The sequence below is a fragment of the Suncus etruscus genome, chromosome 4 (genome assembly GCF_024139225.1).
Source record: "Suncus etruscus isolate mSunEtr1 chromosome 4, mSunEtr1.pri.cur, whole genome shotgun sequence".
NCBI classification, from domain to species: domain Eukaryota; kingdom Metazoa; phylum Chordata; class Mammalia; order Eulipotyphla; family Soricidae; genus Suncus; species Suncus etruscus.
Genome location: NC_064851.1, coordinates 28,562,325 through 28,586,547, shown reverse-complemented (window position 1 = coordinate 28,586,547; position 24,223 = coordinate 28,562,325). Strand labels below are relative to the sequence as shown.

General features: G+C 37.0%; 1 protein-coding gene across 1 annotated transcript; it reads right to left on the bottom strand.

The window, feature by feature from the left end:
* Nucleotides 1-232: 232 nt before the first annotated feature.
* On the bottom strand, nucleotides 233-24,003 carry ACADM (acyl-CoA dehydrogenase medium chain). The gene is made up of 12 exons (XM_049772052.1): nucleotides 23,689-24,003; nucleotides 20,290-20,377; nucleotides 17,033-17,130; nucleotides 16,850-16,919; nucleotides 16,025-16,125; nucleotides 14,621-14,701; nucleotides 12,243-12,373; nucleotides 9,363-9,471; nucleotides 8,078-8,218; nucleotides 7,295-7,390; nucleotides 4,104-4,352; nucleotides 233-1,150 (listed from the first exon to the last, which is right to left on the bottom strand). The coding sequence occupies exons 1-12, from the start codon at nucleotides 23,716-23,718 to the stop codon at nucleotides 1,079-1,081; spliced, it is 1,266 nt and encodes a 421-aa protein (XP_049628009.1). The 5' UTR covers nucleotides 23,719-24,003; the 3' UTR covers nucleotides 233-1,078.
* Between the last annotated feature and the right edge of the window lie 220 nt (nucleotides 24,004-24,223).

Here is a 24,223-nt window from a genome sequence, read left to right as displayed (position 1 = left end):
GATGAAATCAGGGGCCACCACATACAGAAAGTGCACTCCAGCTCTTTGAGCTCTCTCCAGTCCCCAAATTTGCTTATTTTATATCTTCTGAAACATATAACTTAAGATAAAATAGGCTTAATTTAAACTTCATGCAGTTTAAAACCAAAACAAGGCTTTTCTCATATAATAAATATATAATATTAAATAATAAAACTTTGAATAAAGAACACAAACTAATAAGATATAATAATTTTATTTGTTTTTTTCATGATGTATACACATAATATTGTATACAATAGATCAAAAGTCATCCAGAGAACAATAGTCATAAAATAATTTGGGCCAAGTTTTATTGATGATTTTACAAAAAGCAAGTGAATTGTGGGCTTAGAATTAAAAAAGATTTTCAAGTAACTACTGATTGATATATAATAGAACATCAGACACGTACACTATATTTTGGACTGTTACTATTGTAAAACTGAAAACAAGTACTTTTCAAAATGTAGGCAAATGATCTCTGTAACACAATTCCAGTATGTCAATAAAGTCTTTTATATACCAAATCATATTTTCTCAATGTAAATTTCTGAATATTCTGGAAACTATTTTCAAAGTCTTTTTTTTTTTCATTTTAAAGAACTGAAATTCTAAGGAATTTCTATTAAAAAATGTAAAAAAATAACAAAATATGTATTTTTCTCGGTTAATGAAATTCAAGTAATTCAAGTACAATGGTACTAAGGAGAAGACAATTTAATGAAACCAGATCTATCTGAAAAAAGGCAAGAATTTCTATTAAAAATAAGTAAAAAGAATAACAGAACGTGTATTTTTCTAGGTTGATAGAATTTAAGTACAATTGTACTAAGGAGAAGACAATTTAATGAAACCAAGTGTATCTGAGAAAAGGCAAGTAATAACATTAAAATAGAAAACTACTACTAGCGTCAATAGCATACATTTAGTGCAACAGTACTTACTTTAAAATTTTTACTAGAAAAAAAAACTATAGTCCTTTATGTCCCTAAAACTTAAATATTAGATTATGTTATAATTACTCAACAAGAACTCATATAGTTCTATAAGGATGCTGTTATTTTGTAAACTTGGCAATGTGTTCACGGGCTATAATAAGCCTTTGAATTTGTGCTGTACCTTCATAGATCTGCAAAATAATAAAAATATTAAACATTTCCAGTACATAAATATAATCAATATTTTATTTATTTTATTTTTATTATTTTTTGTTTGTTTTGGGGCCAAATCCAGTGGCACTCAGGGGTTACTCCTGGCTCTGCGCTCAGAAATCGACCCTGGCAGGCTTGGGGGACCACATGGGATGCCGGGAATCAAATCCAGGCCTGTCCTCGGTCTGCCACATGCAAAGCAAATGCCCTACCGCTGTGCAATCACTCCCGCCCTTAATCAATACTTTATTTTATTTGGGGGGGGGGCACACCGTGCCCCTCTCAGGGGTTACTCCTGGCTCTGTGCTCAGAAATAGCTCCTGGCAGGCTGGGGAGACCATATGGGATGCCAGAGATCAAATCCAGATCCATCCCGGGGTTGTCTGTGAGCTATGCAAATGCTCCATCGCTGTGCCACTGATCCAGCCCCCCTTAATATTTTAAACAGTAGTATAAATTCCATGAATGAATGAACAAAATGAACCAAACCATGTGCATATACATATATATAGTCTGTAATTGAAATTGAATTGTGTAAAGCCTTTGAAAATAGGCAGTACTCAAAAAGGGATAAGGGCAAAGCTCAAAGTGATAGCACAGCAGGTAAGGCCTTGCATGTTACTAACCATCTGGCATCCTATATGGTCCCCTGAGCTTGCCAGGAGTTGTTTCTGAGGTCAGAGTCAGGAGTAAACCCTTAGGACTGCCGGGTGTGGCCCCAAAACCAAAATGAAAACAAATCAAAACAAAAAAACAGGAAATGACAAAAATAGGTAATTCTCTACAAAATTAGTTTTTAGTTTAAATTATCTCCTTAATCTCCTTTAATCATCTTAAGAAGTCATTCATATACCAAAGCACTAGAGAAGTATAACATATAGACAAATAAAAGGATATCAACATTTCAATAACTTTAGAAAATTAAAGTTTAAATGTCACTATTTTTTCCAGCTTTCTTGAACTATATTTTGGTAGTTATCCTCTTCAGTCATTTTCTTTCTCACTCTTAAATATGACTAACATTTTCTCTTGATTCAAAGCAATAGAGTTGTTAAAGAAAAAGATGCTAGAATAATCTAGCTCTGTTCACTTACATATCTATCCCTAGCAGCCAACCCACACTTCCAGTCAAACTTTCAATCCTAAAATTTTGTTTATTTTCTCAGGTGACCAAGAAAAAGTTAAATGAGTGATAATAATAACTACAATTACAACCTTCATGAGAGTGAGAGTATCACCAGATAATCTTTGGGCAAGGTACAAATTCTGTCCCTCACTTATCTCATATCTAAACTAAAAGGCTACATTACATTTATATCTTCTTCTTGTCGCATTCTCTGATCCAACCCGGAGATGCCAAGTGACTGTATTTGTCAAAAAATTTGCTCAAGGTAGAGGTAAGTAAGGAAAAATATACTGAGGAGTTTGGGTAATAAAAAATGGAGAACATATGTGTTTGGGTAATAAAGTGGAGAACATATGTGTTTATTTATATATTTACTAGACTGTTTTCCTCTCTTCTCTTTCTCTTCCCCTCCATCCCTCTTCCTTCTTTTTCATTCTTCTTTCTTCCTTTCTCCTTCTTCCCTCCCTCCCTCCCTCCCTCTTTCTTCCTTCCTTTCTTTCTCTCCTTCCTTCCTTTTCTTTCTTTCCTTTATTTCCTTCTCTCCCTCCTTCCTTCCCTCCCTCACTGTCTCCCTACCTCCCTGCCTCCCTCCCTCCCTTCCCACGTGGCACTCAGGAGTTACTCCTGACTCTGCACCAGAAATCACTCCTGGGCTCAGGAGACCATATGGAGTGCCACAGATCAGACCTGGGTCCATCCTGGCTTGGCTGTATGCAGGACACAGGACAGACGCTCTACTGCTGTGCTATCAGTCTGGCCCCTACTAGACTATTTCTATCTCTAAATTTTTTTTTTTGGGGGGGGCCCACACCCGGCAGTGCTCAGGGGTTACTCCTGGCTATCTGCTCAGAAATAGCTCCTGGTAGGCATGGGGGACCATATGGGACGCTGGGATTCGAACCAAACACCTTAGGTCCTGGATTGGCTGCTTGCAAAGCAAACACCACTGTACTATCTCTCCGGCCCCAAAAGTCTACTTTTTTTTTTTTTTTTTTTTTTGGTTCTTTGAGCCACACCCGTTTGATGCTCAGGGGTTACTCCTGGCTAAGCGCTCAGAAATTTCCCCTGGCTTGGGGGGACCATATAGGATGCCGGGAGATCAAACCGCAGTCCTTTCTTGGCTAGCGCTTGCAAGGCAGACACCTTACCTCTAGCGCCACCTCGCCGGCCCCTCTCTAAGATTTTTTTTTTTTTTTTTTTTTTTTGGTTTTTGGGCCACACCCGCTTGACGCTCAGGGGTTACTCCTGGCTATGTGCTCAGAAATCGCCCCTGGCTTGGGGGGACCATATGGGACGCCGGGGGATCGAACCGCGGTCCTTCCTTGGCTAGCGCTTGCAAGGCAGACACCTTACCTCTAGCGCCACCTCGCCGGCCCCTCTCTAAGATTTTTTAACTATCAATTTAATTTGGAATATATTGAAGTTACTGTCTCTTCATATGGTTCTACCAAAAACATTTTAATCAATTAAATTTAGTCAGTCTATATTTAAAACAAAATGCTAGAATTAATTCTAATGAACTTCCATAGTTATGAGATTAGAGGTTGACTATAATCATACAAGTTAAAGACAGCTGATGTGGATATACTATACATGTCCATCATTTACTTTGTTAAGCTATTCTCCCTTTAACACGTATACATAAAAGCATCCTTCTTTTTTGTACCTTAATTTCAAAACATTCACTCATAGCAAACTACAACAGCTGCTTATTAATACTAGTGATATAAAATATTTTAATAGTATAAAAATGTCATTTGTGAATATTATACATACTATAAAAAACAATCTATTTTTAACCTTACCTGATAGATTTTGGCATCTCTCATTAATTTTTCTACAGGATACTCTGTATTAAATCCATTGCCGCCAAAAATCTGCACAGCATCAGTAGCTAATTGGTTTGCAATATCTCCAGCATATGCTTTTGCAATAGAGGCAAAATAGGTATTTCGACGACCAGAATCAACCTCCCAAGCTGCTCTCTGGTAAGCTAACCTAGCTATTTCAACTTTCATTGCCATTTCAGCCAGCAAAAACGAAATCCCTTGGTGCTAGAATTAAAAAGAAAAAAGCATAAAATTAACTGTGGGCTAAAATTTCAATTTAACATATTTACTACATTTAGTGGCATAGTCCTGTCACTGCTCTATCATGTGAAAAGTTGGAGCAGAGAGGTAATACTGGGGATAAAGCACTTGCCTTCCATGTAGCCTGGTTCACATCTCAAATGTTTCTAGGGGCCACTCATGTGCACAAAAGTCAGAAATAGTCTCTGAGAATAGCTAGGTGTGGCCCCAAATCACCTATCAGGCCTCACAAAAATTTGAAGTGAAAGTTGTTTAGAACTGGCATACTAAGGTATTTATTTGGGAGGAGGGCATGTCCTTTCAAGTAATGCTCAAAGGTCAAGGCAGAGGCAGCTACATGCAAGATAAGTACCTTACCTCCTGCACTATCTCTCTAGCCCAAGCCAGCAGTTTTCATGGAAATTAAGAGGAAAGGAAAATTTCAGGAGATATAAAATGACAAAAGACTTTATTTTGAGATTAACAGATTAATAGCAAAGACTAAGTCTTTTCTCTATTTAATATGAAAAAGCTATAAAGCTTTCAATGTCCTAGTAGTAGATGCTGATTCAGAAAACAATTTTCAGGGGCCAGAGAGATATTACGCAGATAGGACGCCCAGCATCCCGTATGATTCCTAAAGTCCAACAGGAGTAATTCTTGAGTGGAAAGTCAGAAGTAGCCCCTAAGAATTGCCAGGTGTAGCCCAAAACTAGCCCCTCCCCCCAATATTTAGAGAGCCCAACAGAAGCAGAACATAGGAGATGGGGTATAGCTCAAAGGCTTAATCTGAAAACTCTGCCTAAATTTAATCTCTGGCATTACAAGGACTTCTAAACACTACTGGGAGAAACCTCTGAGCTGGGTATAATCCCAAAAACAAAACAAATAGCTAACATAAAAGAAAATTTATACTGTGGTGTAAACAATCAAGAATTATCAGCTTCTTGGTGAGAAGGATGGGGCTATTACAGATCCAAATAGGATAACAGATCTGTTTATAAGCAAACTAAACAAATAATTATATTTTAAACATATTTTGTATTAAACCGTTTCTATGTATGTATAGTTCTTCAACATGAATCAACTAATATATACCCTCTTTTGACCAAGAGTAAAGCTTAGTTTTTTTTTTAAAAAAAAGGAAGAGTTCAAGGATGAAGAGAGTTTAGAGTCAGGCACTTGCCTTGCATATGGTTTAATCTCTGGCACTACATAAAGTCCCTGAACACTAAAGAAATGATTCCTGAACACAGAATACAGAATATATTCTGGGCCTACCCAGGTGTGGCAAAAAAAAAAAAAAAAAAAAAAAGAGGAAAAAACAGGATAAAAGAAGGTGCTCAAAGAAAAAACGGGATTATTTTTAAATCTTCAGGTCACACCAGGTGGTATTCTGAGACTGCTCCTGAGGGTGCTGAGTACTGTACTTGTGGCTCTTGCTTACAAGGCACGTGCTCCAGCCCTCTGAGCAATCTCACATATTCTTTGTGTGTGTGTGTGTGTGTGTGTGTGTGTGTGTGTTTGGGTCACACTCGGCAGCACTCAGGGGTCACTTACTCCTGGCTCTATGCTAAGAAATCGCTCCTTGCAGGCTTGGGGGACCTGGGATGCCAGGATTCAAACACCGTCTTTCTCCATGCAAGGCATTTGCTTTACTTCCATGCTATCTCTCCAGCCCACTCTCACATATTCTTAAAGGACATTAACATAATTCCCAAAGTGTGTCAAGGAGGAATTTAAATGCTAATTGAGAAGTGACACAGAAAAAGAAAATAAATTAGGCTGAGATTCGAATTCATTGGTATTGGAACTAGAATTTTTTCTTCTTTTTTTTTGGATCACACCTGGCAGTGCTCAGGGGTTACTCCTTGCTCTACTCTCAGAAATTGCTCCTGGCAGGCTTGGGGAACCATATGGGATGCCGGGATTCGAACCACTGTCCTTCTGCATGAAAGGCAAACACCTTACCTCCATGCTATCTCTCTGGCCCCAGAACTAGAATTTTAATAAACACACAAGAATGGGAGATTTCAAATAAAGCAAAAGATTCATTCAGTCTCTGCATATGGGACAGATTCTCTTTCCAGTTTTCATTTATGGGAAAGGTAGGCTACCCCCCCCCCCTCAAAAATAACTACAAATCTTAAAAAAAAAAAAAAAAATAAAAGATCCTTTCTCTTAGGGTTTGGAGAATACTTATCCAAAAATGACAGAAGTAATTAAGAAAGAAAAAAAAAAAACATCTTGGATTAGAGAGTACAACAAGGGCACTTGTCTTGCACATGGCCACTCTATTTTCAATACCTGGCACCCCATAAGATCAACCAAATCTGCAGGAGTGATCCCTGAACAGAGTCAGGAATAAACCCTAAATCCAACATATATAGCACAAAAACCAACAAAAGAGGGGCCATTTACAGATACATTTAGAAGCAATTATTAAAAAATAATTGGCTATAATAACAAATAATAGACTGAAGGATTTCCTAAGAATATGAGAAAGAAAAGAATGAGAACAATTATAAATGAAGTTTGTTTTTTTGCTTTGTTTTGTTTTGAGACCACACCTAGTGGTGGCTAGGGGTGGGACCTATCTCTCAATAGGGATTGTGTGGTGCCTGGGACTAAAGAGCACACTCAGCTATCTTCCCAACCCAAAAATGAAATATTTTTATATAATTATTTTATATAAAGAAGCTAAAATGAATTCAATAAATAGCTGTTCTTAATTTATAAGGCACCAGTGAACAATAGAGGCAAAGTTTAAAGAAAATCTATTCTTAAAACCTATCCTAAGAACAGCATTTTATCTTTTAGTTATGAAAGCAGAAATACAAGTTTATACTTTAAAAACATTGTTAAGTTAGTTAAAAGAACACGAAAATCTTTACATTTCAACAAAGCTAGTATAGCATTAAAGTTACCTCTGCAAGCAGTTTTCCAAAAGTTTTCCTGTCCAGGGAATACTTGGTAGCTTCATCCAAAGCTCTCTGTCCAAGTCCCACTGCACCGGCTGCAACCTTGTATTTTAATATAAATCAAAACATGTCACCCTTAAAACACAGTTTTGTGTGTAATTTATCTTATAATGTAACATAAAGCCTCAACAAAGAAAACTTAAACCTAAAGACAACAAGAATGCGTACATGAGCATAAATATTTCAATTTGTGTTATTTATGAGTAAAGGTTAGAGAGGAATTTGTGCAGGAGCCTACAAAGAATTTATTCCTGCGGTTTTTTTTTTTATTATTTTATTTTGTTTACTTTTTGGTTTTTGAGCCACATCCAGTAGTGCTCAAGGTTAACTCCTGATTCTGTCCTCAGGTATCACTCCTGGGGGGCTCAGGAAACCATATGGAGTGCCCAGGATAAAACCTGGGTTGGCTGCATGCAAGATAAACGTCTTACCCAGAGTACTGTCTTTCCAGGCCCAAACTATTCCTACTGTTAACAAGGAAAATCTTTGTAGGAAAAATGTTCTTAGTGAGGAAAAGGAAATCTTATTATCAATATGAATGATTAAATCAAGTATGAAATGTTTCTGAATCTAGCAGTAATTACAGAAAGCTTTTTTTTGCTAAAATAATTTCTGTAAAATAGGCGAACAGGTTGGAAAAAGTCTAAAAAGAAATAAATCACATATAATATTAATACTATTTAATAATAAATAATGCTTCTGTACAGATTACTAAGGCTTATTACTTACTGGAGGTCTGGTATTATCAAAAGCTCCCATTGCAATTTTGAAACCAGCTCCTTCACCAATTAAGACATTTTCTTTAGGCACTTTCACATCTTCAAAGACAATTCCTCTAGTATCTGAACACCTCTGGCCCATATTTATTTCCTAACAAGAAAAATTATATTTATTAGGAAGGAGTAATTTTTAGCTAGATTTTTTTTCTCTTTTAGTAATAGGGATCACCCTAGAGTTTCACCCATGCAAAGAATGTGCTCTACCACTCAACACCATAAATTGTATTTTAACTTGTTTAAATGACTTTCTGTAATTCTTTAAAACAAGAATTAATCAATTATAGGCTGCAATATCTATTTTGTTAGGAAATTTTATAGGTATATAGTCACTTTCTTTTACATAGAAAGTCTTGCTACAATGGCAGAAGTGTTTTAAAATATCGATCATATTTAATGTAAATAGTTTAGACCCTCAAAGCCTAAACTATTTACAATCAGAACCTTGGCCAAGTTTGTTAAACCCAAGTCTTAAATATTATTTTACAATGAAACCAACATTAATCTAAAGGTCTACAAATACTACTTATAAAGATCAATTCTATGTTTGAAGCTAATTTTTAGTGTCAGGAAAAATAATGAAGAAACAATCTGATTTGTTTAGTTTTTTTTTTTTTTTTTTTTTTTTTTGTGGTTTTTGGGTCACACCCGGCAGTGCTCAGAGATTATTCCTGGCTCCAGGCTCAGAAATTGTTCCTGGCAGGCACGGGGGACCATATGGGACGCCGGGATTCGAACCGATGACCTCCTGCATGAAAGGCAAACGCCTTACCTCCATGCTATCTCTCCGGCCCTGATTTGTTTAGTTTTATATAATTTATTATATTTTAGTAGTAGCAAAAAAAGCAATATACAAGGTGATAATTAAATTTGTTTCTCCCTCAATGCCTATTAAAAATCCTCAGATAGATATATGCCATTTCACCAAGTAGCATTAAAATATAGCTTTATTTTTATTCTAATTTAATAAACAATGTTCTTTTTGTTTTGGGGCCACACCCAGTGGTGCTCAGAGGCTACTCTTGTCTCTGTGCTCAGAAATCGTCCCTGGCAGGCTCGAGAACCATGTAGGATGCTGCGATTAGAACTAGTGTCCATCCTGTGTTTGCCACATGCAAGACAAACTCCTTGCGCTGTGCTATTCCTCTGGCCCCATAAACAATGTATTTAAAAAAGGAGACAGTAACTTTGAAATCAATAGTTGAAAACATTTTGAGGTTAATAACAAAAAAACATACCTTTCTTCCGATCTGTATTCCTGGGGTATCTGCTTCTACAATAAATCCAGTAAAGGCTTTACTAGCAGGAGTTTTAGGATCTGGATCAGAACGAGCCAATAAAAAGTACCTGATATAAATAGACCCACATATACATGATTACAAAGATAATAGTATATGTAAAATATGATGATTATAATTTGATCAAACTATCTCAAATCTCAATTATTATTTACCTTATTTATAAAGAAAGAAACAAAGAATTAGAGAGATTGAAAACTTGCCCAATTCACCTACTTATGATGTAGCAAAAAAATGAGTATTTCAAGCCAAGCTGTTTTTGGGGAAAGGAAATGGCTCACAAGCAGAGTTAAGGGGCTATAGGATCACTCCTAACATAATCCTTACTATGTAGGCTCATTGTTCAAGGCAGCAATTTGCTGCCACCAGACATGAAGTCCAACCTTGGTAGCTAATTCCCCAGATCTAAGTCTACTATTTTTACTAATAAGCCATGTAAGGTTTATCATAGTATGAACTGTAAGAAGAAATATCTCATCTAAAGAAAATAGAAAATAAAAAAATATTTATATGTTAGAACTGTTATTTTTCTATCTTAAGATTAACCTAACTTCGAAGGGATAAGAGCCACCTAAAAAGTGCTGCCATGAAAAGGAGCTATATGAGACAGAGGGCCCTATATGCTGACTACTGTCTTCATTATCATACAGCATATGATAAGGAATCATTACTGTTTCTTTTTGAGTTGAAATATAAATATAAATAAATACTGCGTTTTCCCGCCAAAAGAATTTTTACCAGAAATATTTTAAAATAATACATGAAGAAAAAAAGGCAAAATGGTCTATATAAATTGGTGCAGGATAATTTTTAGGGTGGGGAGGTGGTTTGGGCCACACCCAGCAGTGTTCAGACCTTACTCCCGACTCTGTGGTTAGGGATCACTCCTGGAGGACTTGGGGACCATATGGCCAGGGTTCAAACTTAGGTCGGCCATGTGCAAAGCAAACACCCTACTGCTTTGGTCTGGTATTGGATACTTCAAAAAGAATTTTCTTAAAATGACCTCTATTTTTTGTGTTTAGAATCAGTAAAACATGCTTTTTTTTCATCATTGGCCTTCTTTCTTTTCTTTTTAAATCTTTACTTAAGTACTATGAAGTAAATTATGCTTAAGATAAATGACTTTACTCTTCAATTTTACTTAACTAATCTGTATTATTACTAGAAAAGCTATAATTAAAATTATGATGATTCTTAAATTATAAATAATAATCGCACTGTTATATTTTCTCAAATGGTTCAACTTAAATTGTTCATTTTTTTTTACTATTTGCTAGGAGTATAATGACTTATTTAAAGATAACTGCTATTCCCAGGAATAATGATTTGCTTGCCAAACAGCAGCAGTACAGGCTATATATACAATCAAATCAGAAGTCTGACAGATGTTTTAAAGATGGCCCACTTATTCCAATCACAAAAAGTCCTTCTCTGGAGTCTCTATATTTGTAGTGATGGTTAAATGCATTATATTCCATAACTTAACACACAAGCACTATTGTTAGAAAACTTCTCATCCTATTTCCTATAAGAGCCTGTCTTCTAACTTTCACTAAGTCTAAACTGATTTCCCGAATCAAATATAAAAGTCTGCTTTTTCTTCAGTGTGATATTATTTCATGGTAAACAAGTCTAATTTCTTTAATCTTTATGGGACTTGCTATCTAGACTTTTCCTAATATACGGCATCTATTTGTTTCTGAATTTATTCCATGTTGTCAACTTGTACTTTAAAATGTGCTGCCAAGGGACCAGGAATATAACCTGATTGTTGATTATAAGTATTGCATTTTTGAGGCCATGTGTTTGATCCCTAACATTACAAAACAAAAATACAAACAAAACAAAACCAGAAATCATTAACTTCCTACACCCTCACCTCCCAGGCCCTCATAAAAACATAAAAACTTTAAAACGTGTTACCAATATAACTATTCTCATTTTTTTTGGTCTGATGCTGAGGTTTTTTTTTTTTTTTTTTTTGGTTTTTGGGCCACACCCGTTTGATGCTCAGGGGTTACTCCTGGCTATGCGCTCAGAAGTCACTTCTGGCTTGGGGGGACCATATGGGACGCCGGGGCATCAAACCATGGTCCATCCTACGCTAGCGCTTGCAAGGCAGACACCTTACTTCTAGTGCCACCTTCCCGGCCCCTGATGCTGAGGTTTGATGACTCTATTACTTCAACAATAAATTACATCAGACTCTTCACATCACTGATGCCTATTAATATTCCTATGAAAAGCTTTTCATTTTATTCTGCAAATAACATATTTTTTACATTTTATATATAATTCAAGTGACTTCTTTTTTTCATTTATTTTATTTTTTTTTGAGGGGGCCACACCCAAAGGTGGTGGTGGAAAATATAGAAAGTAGAACTCTAAGATTATATAGGATTTCTAGTCTTCCTAACCAGATTTAACCAGAGCAAATATTTTGTTACATCTTGTTTGAAAGTAAATGTCAGAATTAATTTGAATACTTCAAGGTTTAAAAATATTTTTTGCAAATCACTATTTTTTATTGTGGTTTTGGGACAAACCCAGTTATGTTCAAGGTTTAAGGTTCTGTGCTCTGGGATCACTCCTGGTAGTGCCTCGGGGCCATATGTATTGACAGTGATCAAACTAGAATTGGTTATTAGAAAGGCAAGCACATTAAACCCTATACTATTTCTCAATGCCCATAAAATCACTACTGATAATCAATCTCTCATAAACCTTGAATTCCATAAATACTTGAAATATGAGAGCTTATTAATAAAGGAAAAGATTCTGATTATAAAGTAAGAAGAAGTATTTTCAGTAACAAACCAATTGGCTTTTCCTCCATTGGTTATCCACATCTTCTGGCCATTAATAATATATTCATTTCCTTTCTTTGTTGCTGTGGTCTTTATACCAGCTACATCAGAGCCTGCCCCAGGTTCCGTAACACAGTAGGCCTTGAAAATGAGGGGGAAAATTAAATGTAATAAATTATGAATATTTATAAGAACAATTTCTGCTTATGTCAATTATTTATTTATAGTTTGGAGGTTTCACCCAATGGTGCTCTAAAGCTATTCCTGGCTTGGTTCTCAGGGATCATATTAGTACAATAAAATTGAATCAGATCAATGGGATATAAGACAAGAGTCTTAACATCTGTACTATCTTTCTGGCACTGTTTTTTCTAAACCAATATTTTTAAATAAATAAAAATATAAATGTATTATAAAATTTAAATGCATAATTTTTGTTTTGTTCTTTTGTGCCTTACCTGGATGTACCATGTTTTAAAATTTCACTCTGTGGTGCCAAGTTCAAACCCTTACACATACCAGGTCAACTATGTTGTAAAATTCCCAACTTCTTTTACCGTGGGGAAGGGAGTGTTTCACCTAAACCTAGCAGTACTTGGAGGCTACTCTTGGCAGTGCCCAGGGGATCATATATATTATGGGGGTGAATCCAGAATCACCTTCATGGAAGGAAAGTGCCTTAATTCCTGCACTCTCTCTCCATGTGTCCCTCCCAGTCCTGTTTTTAAAAAAGCAAAATCTCTACAGAACTATTACATGGAAATATAATTTATAGAACATCCATTAGATTACATACTTTGTGATTAATATAGTTCTTAAAAATTGAGCATTAAGGGGCCGGCGAGGTGGCGCTAGAGGTAAGGTGTCTGCCTTGCAAGCGCTAGCCAAGGAAAGGACCATGGTTCGATCCCCCGGCATCCCATATGGTCCACCCAAGCCAGGGGCAATTTCTGAGCACTAGCCAGGAGTAACCTCTGAGCATCTAACGGGTGTGGCCCGAAAAACAAAAACAAACAAAAAAAAATTGAGCATTAAATACTTGATTTTTTTTTTTTGCTTCTTTTTGGGCAATGCCCTATACTACACTCAGGGATATTTCTGATTCTGTGTAAAACCTTTATACTATCTAAAGAAATGATATTTAAAAGAAAAAAAATGATATTTTGTTAAGTTTTGGGCCATACCTGATTATGCTCAGGGCCTATTTCTGGCTCTGTACACAGACATTACTCCTGACAGTGCTCAGGAGACCATATGGGATGCCAGAGATCAAATTCAGGTAAGATGCATGCAAAACAAATACTTATCCTCTCCAGTCCTAGGATACATTTTGTTTGGTTTTAACATGATTTTAAAAACTCTAGAACTGCAAAATTATTAAAATACACTTATATATTAATAGCTGATAGCACAGTATCCCTAAACTCTTGCAATGAATTATGACTTTATTTTTTTTTCTTTTGGATTTTTGGTTTTTGGGTCACACCCAGCAGCACTCAGGGGTTACTCCTAGGTCTATGCTCAGAAATCACTCTGGCAGGCTCAGGGGACCATATGGGATGCCGGGATTCAAACCACTGACCTTCTGCATGAAAAGCAAATGCCTTACCTCCAAGCTATCTTTCCGGCCCCATGGCTGTTTATTTTTAAATAATTTAAAATCTATTAATATTTTTGGTTTTTGGGTCACACCGGGCAGCGCTCAGGGGTTACTCCTGGCTCTATGCTCAAAAATCGCCCCTGGCAGGCACAGGGGACCATATGGGATGCCGGGATTCGAACCACCATCCTTCTGAATGAAAGGCAAACGCCTTACCTCCATGCTATCTCTCCAGCCCCTAAAAAATATTTTAATGAAAATTATATTTAGTATAAATTAAATATTAGATGTTTAAAAATAACCTGAATCTCCATATAAATAAACAATTATAATTAATATACTAGTTGACTATTTCATTTTGACTGTTGGCTTGAGATTTTGCATATACCCTTACTTTTGGGTGTGGCCCAAAGTAAAACAAAAAACATCTATGTAGACATTCATTGCTACTATGAACTAGGAGAGGAAAAATGCACAGCAATCTTTTCTATATTCATAGGTTATGATGATTAGATATTATAGTGAACATACTTTTACATGTACATGCTGATAACTGTTAAAAAGTTGTCTGATATATTTAATTTTTGCTTGGTTGGTTTTGGGCCATACTTGACAGTGATCAGGGCTTATTCCTGACTCATGATTCATTTTTGGTGGTGCTAAGGATTGCACCCATGTAGTCTATAAGCAAAGCAAATGCCCTACTGCTGTACTATTGTTCCCCCCCCCTCACATACTTTTAAAACTCTTAATAAAAAAGCAATCAAGCAGAATCTGCACATACTCACACACATCAATGGCTCCTCAGTCAACCTTCCCAAATACTTCTTTTTTTGTTGATCATTTCCAGCAAGAATCACAGGCATTTGCTACCAAAGGAAAAAGATATTTTTATTAGATATGTAAATTGAGAGGTGTTATTATTCAAAAGAAAATTATTTTCTCCCAAGGAGTTAGCTCAATAATTGTCCTTTATTATATCTCTTAAAAAATAGTTAAAACTAGGGGCCGGTGAGGTGGCGCTAGAGGTAAGGTGTCTGCCTTGCAAGCATTAGCCAAGGAAGGACCGCAATTTGATCCCCTGGCGTCCCATATGGTCCCCCCAAGCCAGGGGCAATTTCTGAGCGCTTAGCCAGGAGTAAACCCTGAGCATCAAATGGGTGTGGCCGAAAAAAAAATTAGTTAAAACTGGGCCCGAGTGATAGCACAGTGGTAGGGCATTTGCCTTGCACCTGTCCACCCCAGATAGACCCCGGTTCAATTTCCAGCATCCCATACAGTCCCACGTGCCTGCCAAGAGTGATTTCTGAGAGTAGAGCCAAGAGTAACCCCTGAGTGCTGCCCGGTGTGACTCCCCCTCAAAAGTTAAAACTAAACAGAATTGTATCTATAAGCCCAATTATTTAAACAAAATTAAAAGATATGTAATATGAAAACTCTAATATAGTACATGTACAAATAATTAAAATTAGGGTAAATGAAATGGTGTGCTTGCTTAAGCATCCTAAGAATTGATTATCAAATGTCAGCACTGCCAACAGTGGCAGCAAATCATCTAAATCACTCTCCTGAATATAGTTTCTTGGCTTTGCCCTTATTTAAGAAATACCACAGAAAAAAAACAAAAATAGAATTTCCCCACCAAAATAGCTAGCAGCAAGTACCAGAGACAATATGATCAGAATTATCAGACCAGAATGATTAACTATTGATATATTAATGGCCTCAAGGTTTTATTGCAGTAATTTCAGTATCCTGTGTACATTTTTGTTTCTTTTGGTTTGGGGCCACACTAGATGGAATGCTGGAGAATCACACTGGGAAACTGAATCCAGTTTGACTTCGAGCAAGGCAAACGTATGCCCTACTCCCTGTGCTTTTGCTCTGTGACCTCCTGTTTACTTTTTGTGTGTGTGTGGATTTTTGGGCCACACTCATGGGCCCTCAGGGTTATTCCTAGCTCTGAGCCCAGAAATCGCTCCTGGCTCAGTGGACCATGTGGGATTGATGCCAGGATCAAACCCCGCATCTGTCTTGAGTCAGCCGCATACAAGGCAAATGTCCTTCCACCGTACTACCACTCAGGCCCCTGCTAATTACATTTTTAAACAAGACTTCATTCAACTAATTTACCAAACCTAGTAGTAAGCTATTAACATCAGTTTAGTTAGTTAATTTTCAAAGTAACTTACCCCTAAAGAATTTGCTTCAATAGCAGTCTGAACCCCGGTACATCCATAAGCCAATTCTTCAGTAATTAAACATGCGTCAAAAGTTCCAAGTCCAAGACCTCCTACAATATTTGAGCATTCATTAAAATGTGGAATACATCTTAAAGCAATTAAAGGCAAACTATTTCACTACTTCCACTTGTAACCTAATTTGTTTAAAAGCAAATTTAAAAAAAATCTCTAACATATCACATTTTAAAAGTATTCTAGCTAGTATACTACCAAGATTATTTTTCTCTAAATTGAAAATTAGAATTCTTTCTATTTGCAATCTAGACCTATTTTGCTGTTTCAACTTGATTATGTATAAACTTGATTAAAAGGCTGGAGTGATAGTACAGCAGGTAGGACTCTAAATGAGCTGGGTATGATCCCGGGCATCCCATCTGATCCCAAGCACTGCCAGGAGAAAGCCCTAAGCATAGCCAGGTATGATCAAAAAACAAGTATCAAAAAATTATTTAAAAAAATTATTTCAATTCTGTTACAACTCTGACCCTTTGACCTGAGGGGAAAAAGAAGTTCTCTTACATAATATAAAGGCTAAATAAAATATATATTAAAATGAAACAAGCTAACAATCTCTAGAGATAGAAGTTACCACAGTTTAGATCAAGTTAAAATTGAATCAGAGTATAAAGAAGGAAAATGCCTCTTAAATTACAAAGCTTCTAAATGTAGGTAAATATTGAACAAAGACAAAGGTAAAAAGCTATTAAAAGCAACAGAGTTAGTTTTACAATTTTCATATCCAGTTCTAGGATTAAAAATCTGAAGAAAACTTACCACAACTTTCTGGGATGTGTGTATTCATTAAGCCGAGTTCCCAGGCTCTTTTAATTAGGGGGACAGGGTACTAAAAGATTTTTCAAAAAAAGAAAAGGAAAGTGCCATTATGCTTAAAATATAGTTTGTACTTATTCTCCTATGAAACTCTAACAGTTTTCTACCCTTAACATATATACCTACCTCCCCAGATTTGTCATATTGTGGAGCAACTGGGATTATTTCCTCCCTGGCAAACTTTCGAGCAGTAGCTTGAAATTCTTTCTGTTGTTCAGTGAGCTCTAAGGGAAAGTAATTTAGAAAACATTACAAGGGAACAAGATGAGGAAAAGTATGCTATTAATGTGTATATTTATGAAATACTAGCCCTTCTTAAATCAGAATGTCAAAGAATATTGCCTACTGCATACAGTGAATTGTTTTCAAGCTAATCAAGATTTCTGTGGTAGGGGCTGGAGAGATAGCAGAGCTGTAGGGCTTTTGCCTTGCATGAAGCAGACCTGGGTTCAATCACCAGCATCCCATATGGTCCTCCCATCCTTCAAGGAGGGATTTCTGAGCACAGAGCCAGGAGTAACCAGAGCACCACTAAGTGTGACCCCCTTCAAAAAAAAATAGACTTCTGTGGTACAATAGAAATTAACTGATATTAATATAAATACCAAAGAAGATAAATAAGATTTCTAACACTTACAAATGCTAAACTTTATTTTTTTCTCTTTCAATTGGGAAGATAAAGAGGAAAAAATTATTTTACTTGTCACTAATTCTAAGCAGAATTATCAAAGGCTTATTAATCTTGAAAAGAAATAATACATAAGTACTCTTCCAATCAAGAATCAACCTAAAAAGGGAGATATCATGAGACTAAAACATAATAAAATAAAACTTGTTCCAAAATAACTAATTTCAATAACCTAATTTCAATTTTACCCTTCTGTTAAGCTTATTTTATTATTGATTAGCACAAAGCAACTAGTAAAATGGGGACAAGTTCTCAAAAGATAATATAAAGTTGTTATGCAATAATCAATCCAATTAATTCAATGACATATGAAGTTGTATGATTATAACTTATATGTTATATTATATAATATATAATTTATGTAATATATAATTTTATAATATATTATTTCAAAATGGTAGCTATGCTGGGACAAGAGTCAATTACTATTACCTTCTTTCAAATCTGTATTCATTGGGTTTTAATGAGGCCTCAACATATTAGAATGTGAAAAAAATAGAACACAAAAGATGTCAGATGACCGGGGAAATATAGCTAAAAGGGATTCCAGACCCCACATGATCTCCTAAATACTGATGAGACTGAACATCAAGGAGGAAGAAGGCCCAGTATCGCCAAGTGTGACACCCACCCACCAGAAAAGATGTTAGAATTTTGATGTTGAGTCAAATAGTCTAAGATTTCATCTCTCAAGGAAGCTGAATCCTAGATTAAGATTATAGCTTTATAGTGAATAAATTCTCATAAAAATCAGTAGTACAAGTCTAGTATTTTCTACATTACAATTTTACTTCTAAAATGGAGGACAGTCTGACTCAAAGTTAAATGGGGGTAATGGGGATAAAAAGAAAATCTTTTACTTATTGAGAAACTACTTTGATCTAGTCACTCTGTGGAAGAAACATTAAATGATAAATTATTCTTCAAAAATTTGTATGTTGTAGTCATCACATTTTATAGATACAAAGCAAATAAAATTGATTCTATGGATTATTCACATTTCTTTGAGTTTCAATCTTTCTCCTCAACATTTGTTTCTATCTCATCTGTCACTCAGCAGACTTAATTTCTTCTGGTAGACTACTCAGTTTGAATATGCATGTGACAAACCGAAAATACAAAGCAATCATGCCAACCCAATGCTAATAATTCAATAAAAAGATCTGATTCCCCAAACTTCTATCCTTACATCGCTTGGAAATTTTCATTCTGTTAAAAAATTATCAAGAAGCTAACAATCTTTACAATAAAGGGAGCTGAAGCAATCATACAGTAGATAAGGCTTTGCATACAGCCAACATTTTCAATCCCAGAAACTCAACATTACCACAAGCACTGCAGGAGTGATCACTGAACAAAGAGTCAAGAATAAGACATATATGGTTCAACCTCACAACCACCAACAAAAAAAAGGTAAAATAAAATAAAAACCAAAACTGGGGTGGGTACCCAGACCAACCAGATATATGATCACTAAGTAATAAGCTAGACACAGAGGGGACCACTTATTCTAGCAGCCCGGGGGGTAAGGGTGGGGGATGTGAGATGCAGGACAGGAACGAAGGTGGAGGGAGGGCAAATTTGGTTATGGGAATTTCCCTGATTCAATATTAATATGTACCTAAAATACTACTGTGAAAGATATGTCAGCCAACATGGTCAAAATAAAAATTATAAAAAAAACCTGATAAACATAAATTTTTGACATTATTTTTTGTGTCAAATGTGTGTTGCGCTCAGCTATGTGTTCTGTAAATGTTTGTGTTGAGGATTAAACTAGGGCCTCATTTAAACAAAAAATTAACTAGCACTTAGCTACATTCCAGGCCCTCTCAGCTGCTTTTTAAATATGTTCTGATAAAAATAAATTAGAAAATGGGCTTTTAACTAGAGGAAAGGTAGTAACTTTGAAGCAAAAAACACTTTAAGGATCAAACATGGCAAATAAGTATAACTTCAAATTTTTCATTTGTGTTTTTCATTTTAGAGAGGAAGGGGGGATTTATTTTCCTTCTAATACTAAAGGGTTCCCATTTTCTGGGCATGAGGAGATAACACCTAGAAGCCTTAAAATTGCAGTTCAGATATATTGCAATAAAAACAGGCATTGGCTTATAAACACAGGTTTATAAACCTAGAATTATGTTCCTAATAAGTGTTTAAGAGGTATTTGTTGCACTCAAATTTTCTTAAATGGGGCCAAAGAGATAGCACAGTAAATAGTAGGTCGTTTGCCTTGCATTTGGCCAACAAAGGACAGATCCTGCCTTGATTACTGGCATCCCATATGGTCCCCTAAGCCTGCCAGGAGTGATTTCTGAATGCAGAGCGAGGAGTAACCCCTGAGCACTGCTGGGTGTGACTCAAAAAACAAAAAAAATATTTTTTTTCTTGAATGAAAAATGTTCATAAATATCATTATATTTTCTACTTATTTTGGGATCTCCACTTAGTACCCAAGTAAATCTACATATGTAGCTGATTCAGGAGGGTATCATAAAAGAAAATTTTTTGTGACCAAATGTGAACATATGTAGGCAGTGATTATTTTTTATATTTACTTATTCATTGATATTACTGCTTGTTGACAAATATTCCTGAAAAATACATATAGTTATATATTTTATGTCTATACACAAATATAACATATATGTGTGTCTTTATTTAAAGTAAAATTGCAGAATAAAAGATGTACCAAAACTAAATCCCAATCCCGGTTCATGTTTTACAGCAGGTTTTGTGTGTAGTAATCTCCAGTCAAAACGAGAAATACTTCTCAGGACCTGTAAAGAACAATTAAAATAAATTCAACTAAACCTCAATCAGAAAAGAAAGATAAAACAATTCTAAGTACAATAGCTTATTTGACCATATTCAAAAGTATAGTATTTTTGTTTTGTTTTGGGGCCACACCAAGTGATATTCCGTCTTACTCCGGGTTCTACACTCAGCAGACCTTGCAGTGCTCACCTGACCATATGGGATTCTAGTGATCAAACCCAGGCGGGCCACATGCAAGGCAAATGTCTTACCCTCTGTACTATCGTTTGGATCCTAAGGAATAGTACTTTTATGGTATTACTTAAATGCCTTCAACTAAAATTTAATTTCCACATTAGGGTTGGAGAGTACAAGAGTTAAAGCGCTTGTCTTGCAAGGACCCAACCTAGACTCCACCCCCAGAATGCATAGTCCCCTAGCACAGGGTCAGAAGTAGTCCCTGAGCACCACAGTATAGCTAACTCCAGCTCTCCCAATTAAAAATATGTCACAGTAGATACGCTAATTTTCATATATTTGAGTGCCCGTTATATAGAAATTTTAAAAAGTGAATCAGGTAGTATTCACATTACTAGAGTATAGAGTTTTCAAGTAGGTAGAGCATTTGCCTTCCTTGCATGCAGCCAACCATGCCAGGAATGATTTCTGAGCAGTAGTCAGGAGTAACTCCTGAGTGTTGCCAGGTGTGGGCCCAAAACAAAACAAAACAAAAGACAATGCAGGTTTTTATGAATATCTTACTTTGAATGACCCTTTAAAATAAATTTATTAAAATAAATAAATAAATTTATTTTGAAAAATTTGTTATGAAAATTTATTTCCTATATACTTTTCATTAATCTTATATGGTAAGATTATATGGTTCCTTAGGTTCTCATATCCAATTCTCTTAGACCACACACCTACTCTTGCTCACTGACATTCCACACATCAATTATCAATTCACAAGTTTCAGGTCAAAACTCGGATTAAGGCACTACATTTATTCCTATTGCATAAGAAAAAATAATGCTCAGAACAGGGCAAGTTGCCAACCCCCCCAAAAAAAAGAACAATGGTAGCTATAATCTAGGAAGAATGCCTAGTAATCTTTTGGGGGCCAAAAACAGACCGTGCTCAGGGGTTACTCATGATTCTGCACTCAGGTGACCCTAACTTGTAGCTAAACACACTGAGCACACACCCTGTTTACTCAGAGCACACAGCCTACTTTCCATAATCCCCTACACTTCGTTTTCCCTAATCCCCTAAAACAGAGTTTTCACCCTTCTTTCCCCTATAAATATTCCATTCCCACCTAAAATAAAGTGAGTTATTTCCCCCCCCACACACACACACCCAGTGGCTCATGGATTTTTTTTTGTGTGTGTGTGAGAGCTCTCAATGTGCCTGGAATCTCATCTCACCAGGGAGATCTACAATGTGGTGCCAGGGATCTAATTGAGGTCAGCCAGGATGTTCCAGGCAAATGCCCTTCCTGTTGTACTACTATCTCTTGGATCCCCCAAATCTTTTAATTTCACAGTAAAGTGAGTTATTTGAAAGGTGGCTTCACAGACAAAACAGAACATACTAATTACTTGTAGTTAGATTCATCAAGCTTGAGCCCAGACTCGTTTTTGAGGAGTTGGACCAAATACAATTTTTTTTATAGTTTCTTCCCAAACGTAGAAAATGGGGCTAACCTTAGTAGATTATTTATTGAGATACATCTTCAAAGCTTAGTGTCCCATGAAAGGTATATTGTTTTTGGCTCTCAGCCCAGAATAATGTAACATCAAATTTCCATAAGACAGAAACCAACTCAGCAATATCAGTACATCCTGTAATTGCTTGAGATAAAGCAATACAATTTGTCTAGAGGCGTCTGGGAGGTACATGATACCCCACATATGTTGCCAGCATCTTCTCTCTTGAGATGTGTACTTCCTTTCATGTTTTCTTTTTTTTTTTTTTTTTTTGGTTTTTGGGCCACACCCGGTGGTGCTCAGGGGTTACTCCTGGCTGTCTGCTCAGAAATAGCTCCTGGCAGGCACGGGGGACCATATGGGACACCGGATTCGAACCAACCACCTTTGGTCCTGGATTGGCTGCTTGCAAGGCAAACACCGCTGTGCTATCTCTCCGGGCCCTCCTTTCATGTTTTCAAGCGAGGTTGTGTACCAGGACTCTCTCCGCCTTTGGAGAAGCCCCCACCCTCTCTTGATCATGTTATTTATTATTCTCTTTCTTATGCTTTCCCTCCCTTCTAAATAATTCAAAATAAAACCTGTATTTACTTCAAAACAAAACAAAAAAACTTGTCTAAATCCAATTTCATGATCAGGTTTTAGAATCTTCACAACTTCTGCCTTTAACATATATGTACCAGATCATTAACTTGTACAGCAACGGACAAACATGGATTACAATCCTTCAGAAGAATTATGAATTCCAAAACTGCTACTGTCCCGGCCTAGACTTAACTCGACCTCGCCCAAAAGTGACAACTTAGAAAAGTGAAGACATTCTCTTATATATATAAAAAAAAATCCTTAACATTTCAGATAGCAGAAGACAAACTAGAATACTAGAATATGCAGGTAAAAACTTCAGAGGAAATTTCTACGGCAGGTTTTTCTGGCCTACGTGCCAGCACCCAGCCTCTACGTTGCAAAACGCATTTAACATATTAAATATCACAAGGAATAGGTACTCCATTTTCCTTCACCGCGTGACTGTGCAGATGAGATGATCCCAATTCTTGTATCTTTACTGCAGAATGACAGAAACTTTATTAAGTTCTGCTTTCTTAGGTAGAAGCTAGAGAAGCAAAGCTGTTTCCCCAGGGAGAGAAGTCAAGTCAGAGTTTAGCAAAAGAAGAATGTGCATGGCTGAATTAGTTTTGATTCCTTCGCCCGTGCTTGCAGAAGTCCTGGGCAAAAGAAAAACAAAACAGGGGTGGGGGGACAAAAAACAAAACAAAACAAAACAAAAAACCAAAACCTAACACAAAGAATCTCAAAAGGGAGGATGCATCTGACCCACAGAGGGAAGGGTGGTGAGAATGCATGAAATTGTATGTGTGTGTGTGTGTGTGTGTGTACCCGTGTGTGTGTGTGTGTGTGTGTGTGTGTGTGTCTGTACCCGGGGATCTAAGTGTCCCAAAGTCCAGCACCCCAGCATTGTGTGTCTGTGTGTGTTAAGACTGGGTGGTGTCAAACTGTCCCAAAACTCCGCTCCTTCCCACTAAAAGTTGTCTGCGCTTTCCGAGGGCATTTACGGGCCCCCAAATACCCTCATCTCCATCCGCCAGCATCCCCACTCTCCTCACCCCGCTGCTTCGTCTCAACACCACAGCCATTTCGGTGCCGCTCCAGCCCCCGCAGTCAAGCGCACACTGCTCAAGCAACACTTGGAATGACGCCGCAGCAGCCACGGAAAAAGGATCGAGTTAGTTCTACACTGGGAGGGGGCCCAGAGGTGGGTGCGGCCTTGGCCACGCCCACTGGGGCGGAGCCAGTGAAGGGACGGACTGGGTCCAACTCTGCGGGAGCAGAGGAGCGGAAGAGAGTGGAGTGCGACTTGGCAGAGCGCATGCGCCGTGACCTTTTCGGCCGCGAGTTCGCGTGACCTTGGGAACTCCGGGCTTGGCTTCGGAGCCAAGTCGACCCCAAAGCTTCGCTTCGCTGCGCTTTGAACCTTGGGAGTTAGCGCTACTGCGCTTGCGCAGGAAGCAGCTGGGGTGGACCTCTTTGGGGAGAGTAGGCCCGGAGGAGGATGCAACTCTATTCGACCCTGTTGGGGCTTTGGAGGGCGCAGCGGGCTTAAGGCGTGGCCTTCACGGACTGGGGAATCTGGGTGGAAGG